General features: G+C 33.0%; 1 protein-coding gene across 4 annotated transcripts in view; it reads right to left on the reverse strand.

Moving 5' to 3' along the window:
• LOC124354319 (melanocyte protein PMEL) overlaps nt 1-18,519 on the reverse strand; it is a 59,476-nt gene extending 40,957 nt beyond the window's left edge. For 2 of the 4 annotated variants that reach the window (XM_046804679.1, XM_046804677.1), the window contains exons 1-6: nt 18,267-18,517; nt 13,633-13,787; nt 10,729-10,879; nt 3,424-3,625; nt 2,606-2,979; nt 727-906 (exon numbers count right to left, since the gene is read on the reverse strand). In XM_046804679.1, coding sequence (XP_046660635.1) covers nt 727-906; nt 2,606-2,979; nt 3,424-3,625; nt 10,729-10,879; nt 13,633-13,787; nt 18,267-18,309 — 1,105 coding nt within the window. In that variant the 5' untranslated portion in view covers nt 18,310-18,517. Of the gene's footprint in view, nt 1-726; nt 907-2,605; nt 2,980-3,423; nt 3,626-10,728; nt 10,880-13,632; nt 13,788-18,266 lie in introns of all 4 variants that reach the window. The other 2 variants (XM_046804676.1, XM_046804678.1) reach the window with 2 other exon arrangements.
• Between the last annotated feature and the right edge of the window lie 3,135 nt (nt 18,520-21,654).

The raw sequence follows: 21,654 nt of genomic DNA on the forward strand, positions 1-21,654 counted from the left end.
AATTATTAGAGCCAAGTCTGAGTAATGTGATATACAGTTCAAAACATTATTCAGTTGACATTATGACTCTGAGCTTTAGTTTTAATAACAAAAAAAGATTAGTCAATAAATTATCTTGCTAATACAAGTTGTCCGATTTAATATGGCTCAATATTCCTGTTCCTTAAACTTTTAATCATTTAAATATCCAACCTTAATCTATCTAATATACCATTCCTACCTTATCACACATAAACTACAATTCACAATGAATCTCTGCTGCTAAGTGATATTTCACCCTAAGAAAATGCCATACTTGCCAGTACTTTTTACTATGGCACTATTGTTTCAAGGTTATAATTGGACAACATGCGAAAGTACGATGCACAATTACAGGTATACTGAATCACTATACACACCAATGTCAACATGCCAGTGGTATTCTTACTAATTCTTGTGCTATTCCTAACTGTGGTAACTTTCTGGATAACCCTTGTATCTTAAACTAATTCCACTCCTACCTTAATTTGCAAGATAGAAATAATGGTAAAATATAACTTTTGGCTGGAATGTACTAAGTAATCACAGGATCTAAACTATATATTTAATTATCCAACTTAGCAATAGAACTAAAACCACTCTTTTCTTGTAAAAAATGCTGCAATAAACAATGTCTGTTACCAGCATGTCCTCAGTGATCATGGACTCAATTAAGCTAACTATTGTAACTTGACTGTAATACCCTACCTGTAATGAGCATGTGTTGGGTGCAGGTCTCATTACCAGTGACATTGTACTCGCCCTCTGTAATCTTGAAACAGTATAGGAAGGGGGAGGAACCATTGCAACTCACAGAGAGGTTCAGAATGTCCCCATGTTGGAGCCAGAAACTGTTACCACCGCTTACCACCACATTGTTCACTGGGGCTGTACAGAAATTGAAAACAGCATTTAGGAAAATGGCTTCATTTGCGAGGTAACGTTGTATTGGCACACCCACTTCTCCATACAATTTTGTTCAATATCTAAACCAAAAGTATGAGAGAGAAAATAAATTCCATTCTCCCACATCTACTCTAATAATCAAAATCTGTTGGAGATTTGACTGACTGCTTCATGTTTAATTTAAATTTCTGTCCCTTTACACAAACTGGAGGATAGAGGCCAAATAAGATTTTTGAACGTCAGCTCCCATCTTGTAGTCCATCAAATTAAGAAACTAAATATAAAACTGTTACAAAACTTTTCTTATCCCCAGTGCAATTATCACAAGTCACTTTAGTCAGGAATCAGAATAGCTAGTCATAATCAAAATTGGTATTTAAATGAAAATGTTAAATTATGTATTTTGGGTTTCAACCATAAACAACACTTGTGAAAGACTAAATTTATTTCTTTATTTAATATAGATGTTTTTTAATCAATTTCGATAGACTGCTTGCAATTGAGACCTATAAGACGCAACACAGAAGGAGCCTATTCAATAAGAGACCTTGGACCAGCCAAAAAGGCTGTGCGATATTGTCAATATTGTTCCCTGCTGTATTAATGTAAGCCATTTAGTTAGTTGTAAAATACTCAAAATTTGTAACCATTATGCTTGCAAACTGCTACACTTGCCTATCAGTAGCTTAATTAGATATAATTACATTGAAGGTTATTAATTCATTATATAACTTATAAGAAGACAATTACATATTAAAGTTAGCCTAACTGTCACTGGCTCACTCCTCAGCCCATTTTTATGTACACAACTGTTAAAACTGTGTAAAGGGGCTTATTTATTTATTTAATTTTATTTATATTGTTCATTGTTATAGTTACCAATTACAGTTACAGTGATCAAAGTCTTGACTCTGTAATTGACTTGACTGTAATTGTCTTGACTCTGAAAAATGCAATGTAATCTGAAAGAGTATAAATTTAAAAGTTATTAGATACCAGATTGTATATTTTCCTAGATCAAGAGTTGAGTCTCTGTCTAAAAACCCCTTCAGGGATTTTATTTTGTTTTGTAAAGATGGCTGTATCCTTGTACCCCAAAAGTTGATCAATATTTTCTGTAATCTAGGAGAGAATTGTTTTCCTGGAAATGTTCTAGTACAAAAGGAAATATGATTGTCCTAAAGATTAAGTATGAAGCACTTGAAATACAGGAGCATATGATGATAACACTTGTATTATAGGGTGATTTGACTCCATCCCCACAAGTACAACAATTTATTGAACCCAAATAGGTACAACCCCCTCCCCCCAGTTAACATTTGCACTACTAAACCTAACAACCATAAAATACTTATGGACTCTGTAAGCATATATGATATATTATATATATAAGGCACAGAACTCTATGTTCATGAATTAAGTTGCACAAGTTTTATACAATTGAAATAATCCAATTATAATCATTCAGACAGTTTGATCTAATAAAACAATTATAAAGGTATGTAAAAAAATTGACTTAAAACATTTATACATGCTGGATTTTAAAAGCTTTATTATAATAGAAATATTGCTATAGCCAAAAGATATTCTTATATGTTTCCCAAATTCTAATCAAGTATATGATACATTACAGAGTTAGATTACTGTAAGTTGGATTCTGAAATAAATGTTTCTGAATTACCTTTGACATTAACCCGGCTTGAGAAATATCCATACGTCTTTTTCGGATCTGGAGGAACGATTGACGTGTTGAGGCAGACGTACGGCAGTATAGGTATCTCAGAAACATTCGTACCCATCTTCAAATTGGGCTCTACGACAGCAGTGATGTTGTTTGAGGGTGTAGCCACAGTTGTTGTTACCACCTTGGTTGTGGTTGCTACGGTCGTCGTAGTCGTCTGAGGATTTGCCGTCGTGGAAGGGGCTAATGTTGTCGTAGTTGAAGTTGTTGTTGTAGGAGCTTGTGTAGTTGTGGGAGAAGGGATGGGGTCAAATGACGCAACAACCAAGGCCTCAACGGATCTTGTCTTGTCAACAGCATCTGAGTAGTTGTACCTGTACCGTAGTTATATATCAAACTAAAATACAAAAATATTTAATAAATTTAACTGAGTTAGCAATGTTTTAACACAATGTGAACAGGAAAACTTAAACGTGAGGTATAACACTAAACCTAAGAGCTAAGATTTAAAATGAATGCTTATAAAATAATAACTTGTTAAAGGTTAAGATTGGTGTATTATCTGAAAGTTTATTTTATATTTAAGTGTAGATCCTATTATTATTTAGTTTTGTTAATGTTTTAGAATAGGACTTTTTAACTTGTTACAATAGATAATCCTACAATTATAATTTTGATTTGTTTTTATTTCTATATGTATAAATATGTTGACTGAATTAATTTTAGATCCTAATTAACGGAAATTGATATCTACAATTGTACATAATTTTTAACTTTGGTAATAAATGAAGAATTTTATAATACTTGACTTTACATACCGGAAACTAAGGTCTGAAGTGGCTCCATAGTAGATGCAGTCCACAAACCAGAAGGTTTGTATTAAGGTGGCATTCTCCGCCAAGAACTCCTCATCCGGGTCCGAGAATGAGATCCAGTGAGTGACCTCAGCAGCAGAACTCACATCGTTATTTTCCACAGACTTATTGTTCTGCGTCAAGTTCATCCCCCCATTGAGCAATGCTACACAGTAAATAAGAAAATTCATACCAAAATATGAGCCAATCAAACTACAGTACCTATCTCAAGCTGGTACATGATGCAACTAGACTGCAGTTATACTTGTTATTTATTATATGTAACATATTTTAGGGGGTTTTTCCTTGAGTCAAACAAACTTAGATCTAAAGCGCTTAGTTTTGCAGCTGGGTGTCTGTATACAATTTTTACTTCAAAATTATCAATTAACACAAGATTTAAGCTGGAGAGATTTACATTTGCATGGTTAGTTGTTTAATCGAGACTTTGTTGTAACAACATTACATTCTGGATCAATGTAATTACATTAAACAGAACAAACAGGTATGAAGTAATTGAATCCTTGCAAGGTCAGATACTCATCAGTCACCCACCCGAGTAGCTGTCGACATTGCTTGACTTGGTTATCGTTAGATAACTGCCTTACCCGCTTCACTGCGCCATTGGTGTACATGCATTTATATCATATATTTTATATATATATATATATTTGTACATATACATACAGGGTGAAGAGTATGGATCCCCCATGTTAACTTTTTAATTACCGCACCTTGAAAAATCAAAATCAGTATATCTCTGAAGGGTACAAATCTGCTTCTGCCCCCCAAATATCAAATTAACCGACCTAACTTAAAAAGTGTTAATGTACCTCCGTCCAGTTAAACATTGTTTTGAAGATTTTTATGAAAGACAATTAACAGGGAAAATTAAAAATCCCTATCTCGAGCTAGTATAAATAATTATTATAATTTTAAATACTATACCTAAAATTGGTAAAAGTAACAAGTTATAAAAAACATTATTTTTTTATTCTAAAAACAAAACAAATATGTTTTATAAATAGAAATGTTTGTAAAATCAAAGTTCATTTAGTTTACTAACCACAGCTTTTCATAACAAATCCTGAAACTGCTCCCCGCCAACCGTCTGAAATGTGCGAACCTGTTCTAAAATCATGAAGTAGGAAGCTAGATAGATTCCTACAGAACTCTAAATTTCTTCTCTACAGTTTGGTTTCTCAAAGTATTTATGCACTGTGGTTTTAATTTGTACACATTGTCTATAATGTGGTCCTACCTAATGGTGATAAGTTATTAGGTTGACCTTGCAGGTTACTTAATAACTCCTCTACCTATCCAACAATTAAGAAAGATGTTGTCAAAATATGTATGGACATTCCCGCCATGGTACTGAGGTGCTCCATCTTGCTAGAATCAGATTACATCAAGGTTATTTTTTGCTGACTGAACAGCCATGATAATCTGCTGCTGCAACATTTCCAGGTACATTGTGGATGTAAGGTTTCCTTCAATAAAACAGGGTCCAACAAATTGAGTTCTTACAATACCCAACCAAACGTTTCATTATTCTGGATACTGAATACCATCTCAATATCCAATATCTGAATACTCTCTCATCCAGCAAGAGTTAACATCAGACCAATACCGACAGTTGTGATGGTTTACATGTCATTTCACATAAATGACACAATCTGTGAAAATGCTATTAAATGCTACTGTATTATTAGCAATATTCCTCATCATCAACCCTCAAAATTGGATTAAAGCTGTCTTCTGAAAACAGACTTGAGAGTTTAAGGTTTGAATTTGTTACTGCACAAAACTTTACATACGTACTATAAACATTTAGGAAATATTTTAAGTTTTTGAAACAGAATAAGTGGAGACATTGAGATTCTCTTCAATACATTGAAAAACATACACTGATACTTCATCACTAGTAACTGACTTTGGTCTTCCGGTTTTGGGAAGATTTTTGACTCTGTCTCTTCAAAACGTTTTATGGTGTTTTTCACTGCTGATTTTGAACGAACGATTTCGAAAAGTGTCATTGAATAGGTTTTTCACCTCATCAAAAGATCCAATCTGATTACCACACATTATTAAAATCGATATACATTCATGTTAACGAGTTCCGTACTGCACAAATAGTAGATAACTAAATGAATAACCAGTTATGAACATTGTGAATACAATCAACAAACTAATGCATGTTCCCTTGTGTCAAATGACAGTTGATAACGCTGGCAACACGTTTTTGTCAAGGCAGGTAAAAGCTTGCTAGCAATATTATTTGCTAAGCGGGTTTTGCTTAATGCTAAAAAATTGATTTTCATACTTTTCCAATTATAAATGTTTTAAATTGAAATTAGCCACCATTTTGTACTGGCTTGAGCGATAGGTAAGTTTCACTGTTAATTTTCTTTCATAGAGACTTTTAAAATTAAAAGTAGCTTGACGAGTGTTAAGTTAGGCTAAAAATGTTGTATTTTGGGAGCAGGAACAATCTTGTAATACTAACCGAAAAAAGCAGGTTTGTACTCTACAGATGTATACTGAGCTTTGTTTTTTAGGTGCGGTTGTTAAAAATGAATTAGGAGTATCCATACTCTTTATTAACCCTGTATATATCATTAAATAATTTACTATTGAGAAAAAAATCATGATCACTCATAGCAGCAGCGTAAATTATGAAATACTGATTTTGAACTATAACAGACGGTTTTTATAATTGCATAAATCTTTGTATAATTCTTGTAGCTATTTATCTATCTTGCCTAACTTTTGAACCTTATAAAGATAAAGTACAACTTTTTACAATTTTTATTGCTAGAACTTTTACCTATAAAACAAGATAGGTATAAGAGAAAGATAAGATTTGACTAATACAAATTTATCCTAAGAGACTAATTAATTATCTTCATAACAGAATATTTTAGTTTTGGAACACATTTTTGGCAGCGCTTTGTGTATTCATTTCACATTATGGACAGTGTTACAAATGGGTAATCAATAAATCTATAAGTTCCAGTGTCACATAAAAGAAACGGATAAATTCAAAATATGATTGCATTATATACTGAATATTTCATAATGCACCAGACATAATGTTATTTTTATGTGGAGGGCAATCTAAAAATGAACGAAGCCTGATAGTAATTTATGGCAACAAAAGTAATTTTATGGATGTTCTTGGTTGTAAAAATAAATTGTGAAGTGTGTAAAGCACACCAATATTATTGTATTATTATATACAGGGTGCTTATAAAGACCCACACAGGCTTAACCCTATAAGTGGCGGTCATTTGTGGTCTCAGTGGCAGGCCGTTTTTGGGTAAATTGCCGTGATCGTTAAACTTATTTTTAGAAAATATTATCTAAGTGATAACCTAGCAACATTATATATTTTTGTTTTCCTTATGAACTATAGAATAAGAATAAATATAATATTTGGTGCCTTACCATTATTTTCAGATTAATATCATTGTAGATGTGTAAAAAAATCTTTTTAGAAAAAATAATTTTTAAGTTCTACTGTCCGTCACTTTGAAACTACTGGAGCTACAAAATAATGTCAAATTCACAGAATATACACAATTTTATTCTAAACAAATTACTTCTTATACATTTTTTTCTATTTACAAGAACAAAAAAGTTAGATGGGAAAAAAACTAAATCTATGTATAAACTGGTTTTTTTACTCCCGAGTCACTAGAAGGGGCTTGTCTTTTCCTCCCAGTAGTGTAGGGCCTATAATAGTATAATAGTGGCTTAGTTTGTCATAGCTCAGTATATTTCGTAAATATAAAACAGGAATTGTCTTATCGCAAACCCCTCCCCATCCTTAGATAGAGGTCAAAGTCGAGCGATCTAGTAGATAACGTGACTACAGATTCTCGCCGCCCGTTCAGCTTGTGCACCGCATTCTTGTACTTTTCGTGCCGAAGTGTCTGTCGCTTTGTTGTACTTCCGTGTTTTACTGTGTGTGTAATAGATTGGTGATGGATGACACTATGAGAATTTGGGATTTACCCATTCGTTTTTTACAAGATCATGACTAGTTGCCTACATCTAAAATATGCGTTGCGGTCGGCAGTTGCTGCTGAAGGCGGAAATCCACTAGACTCACTCATCCTTGATATTGCTGCTTTCTGGGCATCACAGGAAACCCATTAACAATTAATAATCATTGTAAGTTTGTAATTGAAGAGTTGCTTTTTCGTTCTATAATGTTTTTTTTTCTATAAATTTATTTGTTTGTGTTCCTCATACTGGTGTAGTCGGTATAACCCCAAAGTACCCCAACATTTTCCATGACGAACGAATAACCTAAACATTTACCGGTAACACGAACAACGCGATAAACAATAATATACTGACAATAACAGTACGCAAAGTCACCAAACAAAACAGTGACGAGACGAGTAGACAGCTGTTCTCTCGTCTGCCGCCAGGTCATACAAAAACCGTCGGAATCATTTAAGCCAGCAAACATTAGTAACATGAATACACGCTATACTATATGATATGTATAGGAAATTTCATGGAGAATACGATAGTTCAAACTAGGCCTAAAAATAATGGACGGTTGCGGAGCAACGGCCTTAAATGTGAAGCGACGGCTGTGACGGCGCTTGCCACTTCGCGGCGGCGTGAATCATACGTCTCAGACGGCGCTTGCCACTTAGAGGGTTAATATTTCCCGAATGATTGCAGATAAAGCAATAACATTTGGTACATCATTACTAAACCTAAAAATCTACTTTTTTAAGTAACTATCAGAGGAAAACCTTAAATGAGTGCATAGATTGAGTAGTACATTGAATTAAGCAGTCAGTCATTATAAAACCGCATTAAACGTGTTAAAACAGTAGAAACTGTTTTTCACAATTAAATATTTTACAAAAATGTTTTTTATGGGTATTATGCAGATCTTAAACTGCTAATATATCTTAATTTATTATTTTGATATATCTCTTAAAAATATTAAAGAAAAAAATGATTTGCAATTTTTAGTTCAAAGATTAATTTAGATTATGATTTCTTAATTACATATATAATAAATTACAAAATACGATGCATCAAGCAACTCAGTAAAGATGTTACCAAACATAATTAATCCTGTACAAATAAAGAAGGATTATTATTACTGATGAAGGAATAATGAGATGGATTTAAATGACACATACATTTGACCATTATTAGAAACCACATGTATAACAAAAAAATCTTATCAAGCACAGAACAGTATGTATTTAATGATATGAGTACATGACATTTACAAATTCTGAAAATATAGAGTTATATCAAAGAAATACCTGATGTAAGCCACCAAGTTTTATCAAAATTGTGTTTGAGAAAACATTCAATGTTAGGCCTAATAGGCAATTAAATGGCTAATGATAATTAGGTACTTTGGGATTATACCGACCACACCCAGACATGAATCGTTATTTCACATTTCGTTTCTACTGATTACTAGATTAGCGTAGAACAATATTTCGTCAATATAAAACAGGAATTGTCTTATCGCAAACCCCTCCCCATCCTCAGACAGAGGTCAAAGTCGAGCGTCTAGTAGATAACGTGATTGCAGTCTCGCCGCCCGTTCAGCTGGTGCATCGCTTTGTTGTACTTCCGTGTTTTACCTCTACATTTCTCCAAACACAAAAATTCAACAAAAACAATCATTTACCAAACTAAACTCTTTATTAAAAAAACACTAAAAACTTGTTTTTATTCTTGATCACATTCCGCCACCCAAAATGCGAGTGCCTCCGGCCATCAGCGCGGGCTTTGGCAGCACCTTCGGTGCTGCCCCGCGCTGATGTCGACGAAAGAAAAACATCCCTCGAGATAGTACCTATCAGTAAAATATCAAATTCTAGAGGGGCTAATCAGAAATATAAATTGAATTGTAATGGAAAGGCAATTATGTACCGTGCAAATCACGTGATGCCGCGCGGCCTGCCGTAATCAGGATTCTCGAGAAAGATAAGATAACAGCGACAACAATACCGATCACAATACCTGGAAATGCTTGTAAGTTTGTAATTTTGTAATTGAAGAGTTGTTTTTTCGTTCTATCATGTTTGTTTCTATAAATTTCTATTTTTGTGTTCTTCATACTAGTGTGGTCGGTATAATCCCAAAGTACCGATAATTATAACCACAAAAGTTTTAAAATCAATTACACACTTAACACTTTCACTGCCGCCTCCTAATTTTGACAACTTTCTTACACTGCCGCCCATTTTTAACGATTTTTAAATATATATAATTTTTTAACTAATTATAAGAAAACCATAGGACTTACATTTTTTTAAAGCTAAGTTCTTCCTCTTTCTACACAGATGCTCATGCATAAATATTTTCAAACAGAAAGTCTTGGTTGAAAACTTAAAAACATAACGTTTTTGTAAAAAATAAAAAGTTGACCAAAAAAACATCACCATGTACTAGTCTGTAGCATAATATATTTTTTATTATTTTTTTTCTGTATTTAGAATTGTCATTACTAACACTATAGCTACACATGTTTACAATTAAAATTTACTTATGCTGAAATATTTTTTTTAGTGTGGAAAGTCTTGAATAATAAAAAATAAAAAATAAAAAATAAATAAAATAAAATAAACAATAAACTGTAAAATTCTGTAATAAACCAATTATTTACAAAACACAAGAATAAATGTTTTTATTACTAATTTGCTTATATTTGTTATTTGAGTAAAAATACAATGTCAACAAACTTACTTGCATCTCCAAGAAGTCCATCAGTAGTAAAATCGGGATCATTATCTGTGTCATCTTGGAATAAATCATCACTTTCACTGTCACTTGAACATCTGAGTAACTCTTCTAGAACTTGATTGTCTTCAATACTGTTACGATTCATTGTATTTACTCACAAAACAATCATAAACAAACGTAATAGCAAGCAAAACAATAACGACGCAGACGACGAACTACGGTAGCAGAACGACAACAAATAGCCGACGCCCCGACGCGAAGCGGTAAACAAACCACTTTTTTTCCGATGTTACAGATGACTGCCAACAACATTTCATAGATTATAATACATAGAGTAAGAAACAAAAACATCGAATTAGCGAATGACTATCAATGCCGAATTTCATAGTCGTTTAAATGAGTTTTTATTACTGTAAAAGTCGGCGCCGTCAAATGACGTTGTCGGCAGTCTATAGAACTCCTTGCGCGACGTCAAATTACGTTGTCGGCAGTGAAAGTGTTAAACCAACTGACTGATAGAACTTTACTTACGTGTTAGCTCAAACCACAGCCTCTTGCTGGCGACTGGCCAGTAGAATATTGTCCATTTACTGATTTCAACCTGAACCTCGTAAGTCCCGGGACTGTACATGTCCTTGGGGTAGGTCACGTTCCAGTAGGAGACCGTGAAGTCTCCATCCACCTGTATCACGAATTAGACTATATCATTATACTTTCACACTCTTACTTTTGGTTGAATATTCACTAATATTTTAATCTTTATTTTTTCCGATATAACATAATATAACCTACATATATATATATAGGTTTACTAAAATTGTAGTGTTACTTTATAATATGTAAACAACAAGAGTAATATTATATATAATATATATATATGTGTGTGTGTGTGTGTGTGTGTAGGTTATATGTATAAAAGAAAACAAAACACGTTTCTTCAAATCGAAATGATTAATATTTCGTTACTTTTCAGTAACATTATCAAAAGCATGTATCAAATAAAATATAAACAAACAAAAAATGAAGGTTATAAAAACATTGTAAACAACAAAAACATATGGTATCAAAACAAGTAAATTAAACATGTAACCTTTCCTAAACACAGAGATAGATAAAATGTTTGAATAATGAATTTAAATTAACTGTGTCTCAAATTTAATCCAACTGGTGATTTTGATTGAAGAGCCATTATGTTTGCTTGTTTATATCTTCTTAGTAATAATTTGGTGTAGTCTTTATTGTCATAATTTTGTAACTTCTTGATGCCAATTAGAGAGAAACAATTTTCAAAGGTTTTATTGTGTTGGACAGCATGTGCAGATACGGGTCTAAGTAAATTTTGATGTCGAACATCGGCTCGATGATTGTTCATCCTCAGCCTAAGTGACGTAGATGTTTTCCAATGTAGTCTTTAGGGCAATGTTGACAGGATAATTTATATACTACATTTTCACTGTTACATGTGATTTCTTCTGCTATAGAATATTTTTTGTGCGTAACACAGCTTTTGTAACAGTTTGTAGATTGCATCATACTACATATTCCACAGCGTGGTTTATTGCATGGATGGCATTTGTGTTTGAAATTTTGACTGTTGTCTTTATCTTTAATATGTTTTGGATGAACTAATAGATTTTTCAAATTTGGTGGTCTTTTGAAAATAATTCTAGGAGGTCTATTAAAAAGATCCTTTGTTACTGGAGATTGTTCCAATATTTTGTAGGCGGTCTTTATAATTCCATTTACTTTGTGTAATCCAGGATGGTACTGAGTTACAAATTTGGCATCTTTTTCAACAACACTTAAAACATGGTTTGTATTTTTAGGCTTAGCTATTTCACTGTTAATCAATTTTGCAGGGTATCCTCTGTTGATTAATGAATTTGATAATGTTGTTACATAATTTTGGAAGTCAGAGTCATCTGTACATAGATTCTTAGCTCTTAGAGCAAGACCCTTGGGTATAGATTTCTTTATATACTGTGGATGGCAGCTATCATAATGTAAATGTTGCATACTGTTTGTGTCCTTGACATGAATTTTAGTTTTAAAACGACCGCTATTTAATAAAACGTCTACATGAAGAAAGGTCACAGAATTTGTCGATGTTTTCCAGGTGAAATTTAGTGATGAAAAATCATTTAATTCTTCTAGGAATTGTTTCAAATTTTCCATTCCATTATTCCAAACAAGAAATATATCATCAATATAACGAAACCAAGCCAAGGGTTGAAAGTGTTGGGTTGATAAAAAGTTTTTCTCGAGTAACCCCATAAAAAGATTGGCGTATGAAGGAGCCATTTTTGTCCCCATCACTGTGCACTTTATTTGAAGAAAGTTTTTGTCTAGAAACTTAAAATATTTCATAGTCAAAATCATAGTAATTAAATGTGATAAAATTAGAAGTGGGTAAAGTGTTTTTCGGTCTTTCATCTAAAAATTTCCCAATTGCTTCGACACCCTCATCATGTGGAATATTGGTGTAGAGTGATTCTACGTCAACCATTAATATTACTTCACCAGATAATGGTTGAGGAATTTCCGATAATCTTTCTAAGAAATGATCGGTATTTTTGATATAGGAGGGCAACTCTGACAAAAGGTTGTAGAATGTCATCTACGTAAGCAGAAATTTTTTCTGTGGGAGCTCTAATACTTGCAACAATAGGCCGGCCTGGAGGAGGTCTTACCTGTTTGTGTGTTTTAGGTAACATGTAGAATACAGGTGACTTTGGTTGTGTTGGTATTAAAGTTCTAAGTATATTACTAGAAATATTTTGCTTGGGGCCATTTTCTAAGAGATATTCTTTGATTTCTGCACTAAAATCGTTAGTTGGGTCTTTTGTCCAAAGTCATGTACACAGTAGAATCTTGTAATTGCCTGTTAGCCTCATTAATATAATCACTGCTATTCAAGATTACTGTAGAATTCCCCTTATCAGAAGGTAAAATTACGATATTTTAGTTATATTTTAATGACTTAATGGCTTTTTCTTCCTTAGATGATATATTCTTTAATTGTGGCAAGTTTTCAATAAATTTTTGATCAGATACATTGGCTAATATTACATTTAGAAACTGCTCAATAGGATGGTCATTGGGCAGGGGTGGGGGCTGCCATCCAGACTTTGGTTGAAATTTTTAAGGGAAAGCGGCAATGGCTCATTGACATTGCTCTTATTTTCATTTTTACTGAAATAAAATTTGATTCTAGTATCTCGTGCAAATTCCAATGCGTCAGCAATCAAATTAATGTGGTTGAACCTTGGGGTAGGGGAAAAGGTTAATCCTTTTGTTAAAATTGAAATTTCATTAATATTAGGTGTATAATTTGACAAATTCTCATATAAGACAAGCAATCTTAAGAGCTGTGACAAATCTTTTTTGTTGTAATTCAAAACAAGTTATCCCAACATAAAATCCGTAACTACTAACCGTCTTTGAGTGGGGGGGGATGGCATTGTCTTTCCACTTGAACTGGAAAGAGCCACTCGGAGGTCTGTCTCCATCTGTTATGGAGGCCCTGAAAGTAATAGTTGCGCCGACCACCACTGGACCATTACTCGTGAGTTGTATTTTGTACCCATAAACTGCAAAAAATAAGATAATAAGAAAATAGTTGCTAATTTATAATCCAAGCTAAAATAAATCAAACTGCATTTAAAAACATGTAAACCACAGTAAAAACTAATGACACTAGACTTTATTCCTGGTACTGATTCTGAAAAATACACTGTTAACCTCATTAAATAAATTAGGTAATGATTGGAAGTAAATTTATCAACCAACTAGCACATATTTAGTCATCTAGCACATACATTGTGAGTTAAAGTACACTCTATTTAGTTTTTGATGGATAAAGATGGAGGGATGAAACAATGTCTATTAAACAAAACCCTTACACTAATGAACTTAGGAACAGAATAGTAGCGGAAATTCAACAAATCCCACACCGTTAACGTGCGTTTTAAGTTTCTACAACAGACTTGGACATTGCCAAACTGTCCTGGGACAGAATTTTGAACATCTGATATAAAAAACACGTAGGTTAGTAAGCTTTAGCTGTTTTATTGCTTAACGTAATTGTAATGACTAGTGCTACTGTAACTTTACATTTAAAAACTTAAACTGCCCCCCAGAAAGCCCATTTTGGTTTGGAAATGCTTTGCTTTTGTTTCCTAGAGGGATGTACTGAGTTTCAGTTTTCTATCTTTGCCCATTGAAGGTTGAGCAGAATACATCCATGCTTTTAACTTAATTAATTCCAATGAGCTGCCATGTTGTACTGGGTTGATATAGGAAGCTCTTGTTTCCACTGTTCTTCTTCTTTTTTCAAGACCTTTCAAATGAAGTGTCACTTAATGGGTCTTTACATTTAAAAATTTTGGGTCGCCTCCCAAAAATCCATTTTGGGGAAATGGGCAAAGTTGTAACAGTGACTAATGAGTTCACTTCTATTTCCTAGAAAGGTGGCCCAAGTTCCATCCCTCCGTCTTTATCTATCAAAAACTAAACAGAGTACATCCATACTTTTAACTAACACTGTATATCGAAGAGAAAGCAAGATGAAGGCCAAGTGAGGCCTGCCTCTAGCATTTTCACGGACTAATGACTAGCACTCGAGGTGGCAAGCATCAAGCTTGCTCTTGCAGTATTGTCAAAACCCTGCACTGCACTGCGTGCAGCACATTATATCCTTGAAATATCCTCAATTGCTGAATATATAATTTTGTTAGAGTAAAGTATTTAAATGAATCAGTGGGATGTGCTGTGATTATTGTTTTTGTGCCTCTTAGGCAACTGTCTGATACATTTAACTCAAGGTATATTACAAAATTTAAGAAGAAAGCCTTTGATTGTACTCAGTTTGTTTATAAATTTATTTATTCTGCAACTTTCTTCTTGCCATTATGCTTATCCATAAAACTAATGTAAAAATGTTGGTTAACACTCAGCCTAATTCCATGAAGTGACATGCAACTTCACTAAACTTGATAAATAACAAAATGAAGCATCATGGAAACTTTGGTGCATCCATTCAGAACACACTACGGCTGTGTTATAAGTTTTGGAAAGCCTGACAATTTTTGAAATCCTCCTAAAAGGTACTAGTACAATAGTTGAAAAACGTTAATAGTGCCTCTGGCCATCAATGCGATATTACACCAAAGGCGAAAGAAAAACATCCCTTGAGTACTGATCAGTAAAATATTAAAACTTTAGATGGAGTGATCATGAATGTTTGAGAGCTAAAAACATCACAAGAAAAAAAAAGAATACAGCTAATTAACAACTAGTTAATTTGTAGCTCAAAATTAAGAAAAAACATTGTTCATTTGGATCAAAATTCTGTTCATTTCAGTATGCCGAAGATGTCGCCACATCCGATGACGTCATCATGAGGTTAAATCACAGTCACCAAAGGTCACGTGATGCCCAACGTGAATGTACAACATGGAAATATTGCTCCACGTGTTAACAGTTGTTCCATTTTTTATGTTCTACAACTTCATCTTATATCTCATTTCCACCCCGTCAAACCTTATATTGTTTTGTTCTGTAGGATTTTAATAAGGGCATGTCCATGGTAACTCACGTTACATTTCAACATGGGTCCTAAGTTATTTGTTGAAACATTTTAATTTTTAAAGCATAATATTAAGCAAAAATATCTTGCAGTATTAAGCAAGAATTATAATACACATTGGCCAGATTTCAACTTCCTGAGACTAATAATTAAGGTAATAATAATTCTCTAGTTTCGGTAACTCATGTTACACAAAAAGGACGTCATAATTTGAAAGCAAACTTTAACATGAAACAACTTTTGTCCTAAATGTTTAATTTTCTTAATCTAAATACTTAAGATTGACTCAAGAGTTTGTAGTTTAACTGTGACAACTACAACAATAAGAACTGAAAAAACATAATTTTAATAATATACTATTGACCCAATTGACAGTAACTCACGTTACAGTAACTCATGTTACATTGTGTCTCTTTCCTAAGGACATTTGTTATTTGTAGAAATAAATTTTGTTATGTAATTTTATATATTGAATTGTGTTTAATAACTACTTTAGTATCAGTACACTTAATTATTTTAGTTTGGCATAATTAAATATTTGTTTTTAATTGTAAAAATAATACAACTGTTTACCAGTGTAAAAACAAGTTTTATTATTTCTAAAAACAACATATTTTTTGCTTTAGGCCTGTTCTATAACTTCCAGTTAGTATTTTTCTTATAACACAACTATGAAAGAATAAAAAGATAAGATCAAATATCTTTATGGTAATTATAGACTACATTTTTACATGGTTTGTATATATATATATATATATATATATATATATATATATATATATATATATATATAAAGAATATTCACTAACGCTTAAAACAATTAGACAGTCTGTGTAGCTAACATTTTACTTTTCTCTGATATTTATTTTGTTTTTAAAATAATAATATCTTCCACCTTTCATTTTAATTTCTAGAAGAGGCAGAACACTCAAAATTTGTCCAAGTTTGACGAAAGTAACATCATTTTCGATCGGTTTGAATGTATAACAGTTTTTATCACTTTTCAAACACATTACTTCAATGTCTCCAAACTTGTCAATTTACCACTTTGGCAAATAGCAACATAAAAGAGTCTTTTTCACTTGAAAATTGCACAAGGACAAAAGTTTCACTTTTGATGCTTTCTTTTCTAATTAGTTCACTAGAAACACTCGGAACGGATGATTCTTCATCAGAAAGGTCAGAGTCATCACTGTACACCAGATTATATATAGAATATTTCTTTACTGTACCACTACTTGTCAAAGGAACAATTGGGTCATTAACAGGCACTTCATATATTTTCTTGCTTAGTAGAAAAGTTTGAAGATTATTTCTTAATCTTAAAATATTACAGATTAATTTTTTAGGCTTAATATTAATCTACCTCCTACTCAACTACCCAGAACTGTACATTTTGGGAATACTTAGTAACCAAAATAAAAGACAAAGGTTACTTCGAGAACTCACTTCTAGGTTGAAGTGGTAACTCACGTTACAACATATTGGTGTGTACTGGAAGTGGGTCTAATAAATCAAATAATAATTTCCTGAATAAAAAGATTTATATAACCTTATAAGGTAAGGTTATCTAAGTTAAATGCAAGTTTTATATTTATTAAAATCATAAGATCAAACCCAAAATATTGGAACAAATTTCGGTAACTCATGTTACACTTATATTTAGAAGTATGGTTGAACAATTAAAACAGGCATTATATTCTGACCAATACAAATATAAATATTACCATAATTATTTAATTGTTTTGAGGTTAACTATGTTAAGAGCTTGTTTTGTATTAGTATGAACTCCAATATATAAACAATGTTTAAAGTGCTATGAATAAATATCTTTACAGTAACTCACGTTACAGAAAAACTTATATGAAATTCCTGCAAATGAAACAAATTTAAAAATAAAAAAAAATAGTACCATACTTGTAATAGTTTTCTTAAATAGAATCCGTTTTATTATTGTTATTGGTTGTGTATTACATAAGTAAACTTGAAAAATCTGTAATTTTGGTAACTCACGTTACATGAAGTAAGGTTTAAAACATAACGTAATAGAAAGAACAATTCTTAACCTAAATGTAAAAAAAGCATATTTTTAGTTAACTTTTGTTCTAAAGATGGCTTCTTGGTACTAGCCACCTTCTAGATTAATAAGTTGATAACACAAAACTTGCATTTTGCCACTTCGGCCGTTACTTTCACAATTATCGAAAGGATTTCAAACCCTGTAGGCTAGGCTATGTTAAGCCTAGTGATTTAGAAATCATTTGGGCACTGTATTTTACTAATATAGGCCTAGTATGCTAATAACAACAAATAAAACTACATTTGTTGTGTCAGTTGTTTTTTTTTATATAAAAACTTTGAACATAAATAAATACATGACCAGAAATGAAAATCATTACATTATTAAGCAATTCATAAACTTTTTGCAAAACAAAGTTTACAAAAACAAGGAGCCACAAGAGATTGGTAGACTTCTGCTTACCTGATGATATGATAAGTAAAAACGCCAATCCAACACACAGCATTGTAAAATTACTGTATCCTAGATGATAATTTCCTCACATTCTCACAGGCACAGTAGTCGAGCTAACAATACAACACAGAAATACTACCACAACACTTGTTACGTTTCAACACTAACAGACCATTTTACAAAAACGTCACATGAATTTCATGTCATGAAATTGTCCTTATCAGAATGACGCAGTCAGAGATCTTGCTCAGCAGTAGGCAGGCAGTAAATATCGTTGGCTTAGCAGAAAAGAAAAAAATAGGTGAATCTAGAGAGATAAAATCTCACTGGGTTGACAGACAACTCAACCACTAACCAGCTGCTCAAAACTACCTACTGTATAATTACATATGTTTAAAAGCGTCAATGTAGGGACTCAGAGAGGCAATTAATTGTTATAGAATAAAAAAATATACATATTGCTAAGTAACGTCTGTACAGGCTTTGATCATACATCTATCTATGAAGATATCATTCAATACAGAAATCTGGGTACTTTGGGATTATACCGACCACACCAGTATGAAGAACACAAAAATAGAAATTTATAGAAACAAACATGATAGAACGAAAAAACAACTCTTCAATTACAAAATTACAAACTTACAAGCATTTCCAGGTATTGTGATCGTTATTGTGTTCGCTGTTATCTTATCTTTCTCGAGAATCCTGATTACGGCAGACCGCGCGGCATCACGTGATTTGCACGGTATATAATTGCCTTTCCATTACAATTCAATTTATATTTCTGATTAGCCCCTCTAGAATTTGATATTTTACTGATAGGTACTATCTCGAGGGATGTTTTTCTTTCGTCGACATCAGTTTTTCTTTCGCCGAAGGTGCTGCCAAAGCCCGCGCTGATGGCCGGAGGCACTCGCATTTTGGGTGGCGGAATGTGATCAAGAATAAAAACAAGTTTTTAGTGTTTTTTTAATAAAGAGTTTAGTTTGGTAAATGTTTGTTTTTGTTGAATTTTTGTGTTTGGAGAAATGTAGAGGTAAAACACGGAAGTACAACAAAGCGATGCACCAGCTGAACGGGCGGCGAGACTCTGCAATCACGTTATCTACTAGACGCTCGACTTTGACCTCTGTCTGAGGATGGGGAGGGGTTTGCGATAAGACAATTCCTGTTTTATATTGACGAAATATTGTTCTACGCTAATCTAGTAATCAGTAGAAACGAAATGTGAAATAACGATTCATGTCTGGGTGTGGTCGGTATAATCCCAAAGTACCGAAATCTGTTACAATGAATGAGATTGTGCAGTATTTAAAGGCAGCCATTATAAATATTAGAGAATACTATATTATATTGAGTTTTACAACACTTAAAATGGTACAAATACTCAACATTTTAAATTTAATTTATAAAAATTAATTAAATTATATTATATTAACCCTTTGAGTGCCACGGGTATATTCCGAATGCATATGCATAAAGTGCCACGCCGTTTTTCGCATATTTGTAAGCTTTAGGGAAAAAAGCTGTTGTAAAATAACTACCAAACAGATTGTTATATAATTTACTCCATGTAAACATAACTAGATCATCTGTTATATTTAAAGAAGATATTAAGTAATTGTTTATACATTCTGATTGAATATCTAAGGTTATCTAGTTGAATTTTGTTGATTAAAGCCTTAGTTTGTAAAAAGGTTGGTACTTTGGGATTATACCGACCACACCCAGACATGAATCGTTATTTCACATTTCGTTTCTACTGATTACTAGATTAGCGTAGAACAATATTTCGTCAATATAAAACAGGAATTGTCTTATCGCAAACACCTCCCCATCCTCAGACAGAGGTCAAAGTCGAGCGTCTAGTAGATAACGTGATTGCAGAGTCTCGCCGCCCGTTCAGCTGGTGCATCGCTTTGTTGTACTTCCGTGTTTTACCTCTACATTTCTCCAAACACAAAAATTCAACAAAAACAAACATTTACCAAACTAAACTTTTTATTAAAAAAACACTCAAAACTTGTTTTTATTCTTGATCACATTCCGCCACCCAAAATGCGAGTGCCTCCGGCCATCAGCGCGGGCTTCGGCAGCACCTTCGGTGCTGCCCCGCGCTGATGTCGACGAAAGAAAAACATCCCTCGAGATAGTACCTATCAGTAAAATATCAAATTCTAGAGGGGCTAATCAGAAATATAAATTGAATTGTAATGGAAAGGCAATGATGTACCGTGCAAATCACGTGATGCCGCGCGGCCTGCCGTAATCAGGATTCTCGAGAAAGATAAGATAACAGCGACAACAATACCGATCACAATACCTGGAAATGCTTGTAAGTTTGTAATTTTGTAATTGAAGAGTTGTTTTTTCGTTCTATCATGTTTGTTTCTATAAATTTCTATTTTTGTGTTCTTCATACTGGTGTGGTCGGTATAATCCCAAAGTACCAAAAGGTTTTCTTAGTTTCATTGCAATTTAATCAACAATTTTGCTATACTCACTTCAATACTCTGTAATGGAAAAACTACTGAAACCTGAGAAATTTGCATGCAGCCCTGAAACAACAAATGCTTCTAAACAATGGAAACATTGGTTTCAAACGTTCAATACATTCATAGAAAATGCTGAAGTTAAAGAAGATGAGAAACTTGGAGTACTAGTGAACTTTCTAACCTATGAAAACTATGAATTTATCAGTGAGTGTAAAGATTACAACAATGCTATACAAACTTTAGAAACATTATTCATACCTAAGAAAAATGTACTTTTTGCTAGACACTTGCTTGCTAATCATAAACAACAAGAAGGAGAATCAATAAATCACTATTTGCAAACGCTTAAATCTCTTAGTAAGGAGTGTGATTTCGTAAATGTCGATGCTAAAACCTATAGTGATGAGTCTATCAGAGATGCCTTTATTAGTGGTTTAAATTCTTCTCAAATCAGACAACGTATTCTGGAACATAACGTTTTAACCTTGGAAAAAGTTGAAGAAATAGCTCGTTCCTTAGAGTCAGCTCAGAAACATGCGGACGCTTATTCCATGACTTCAGGTGTACCTCAATCATATTGTCACAACGTTGATACGAGTAGTAATTTAAAGATTCCTTCAGACAAACTAAAAACTCAGGAAGACAATTCTACTGCTGCTGCTGTATCAGCACACGGACTCCGACAGAAATGTTATTTTTGTGGAAGAGCAAGACATATTTCAAGAGATGACTACCCTGCAAAAGATGCTATTTGTAAAGGTTGCTCGAAAACTGGTCATTTTCTCAGAGTTTGTTTATCTAAGAATCTTAAAAAAGGTAAGATAAATTCAGCCTCTTTAACAACATGTCCCGTAATAACTTCAGCAGTAACACCCAAAGTATTATCTAAAGCAATTGTA

The sequence above is a fragment of the Homalodisca vitripennis genome, chromosome 2, assembly GCF_021130785.1.
Source record: "Homalodisca vitripennis isolate AUS2020 chromosome 2, UT_GWSS_2.1, whole genome shotgun sequence".
Classification (NCBI taxonomy): Eukaryota; Metazoa; Arthropoda; class Insecta; order Hemiptera; family Cicadellidae; genus Homalodisca; species Homalodisca vitripennis.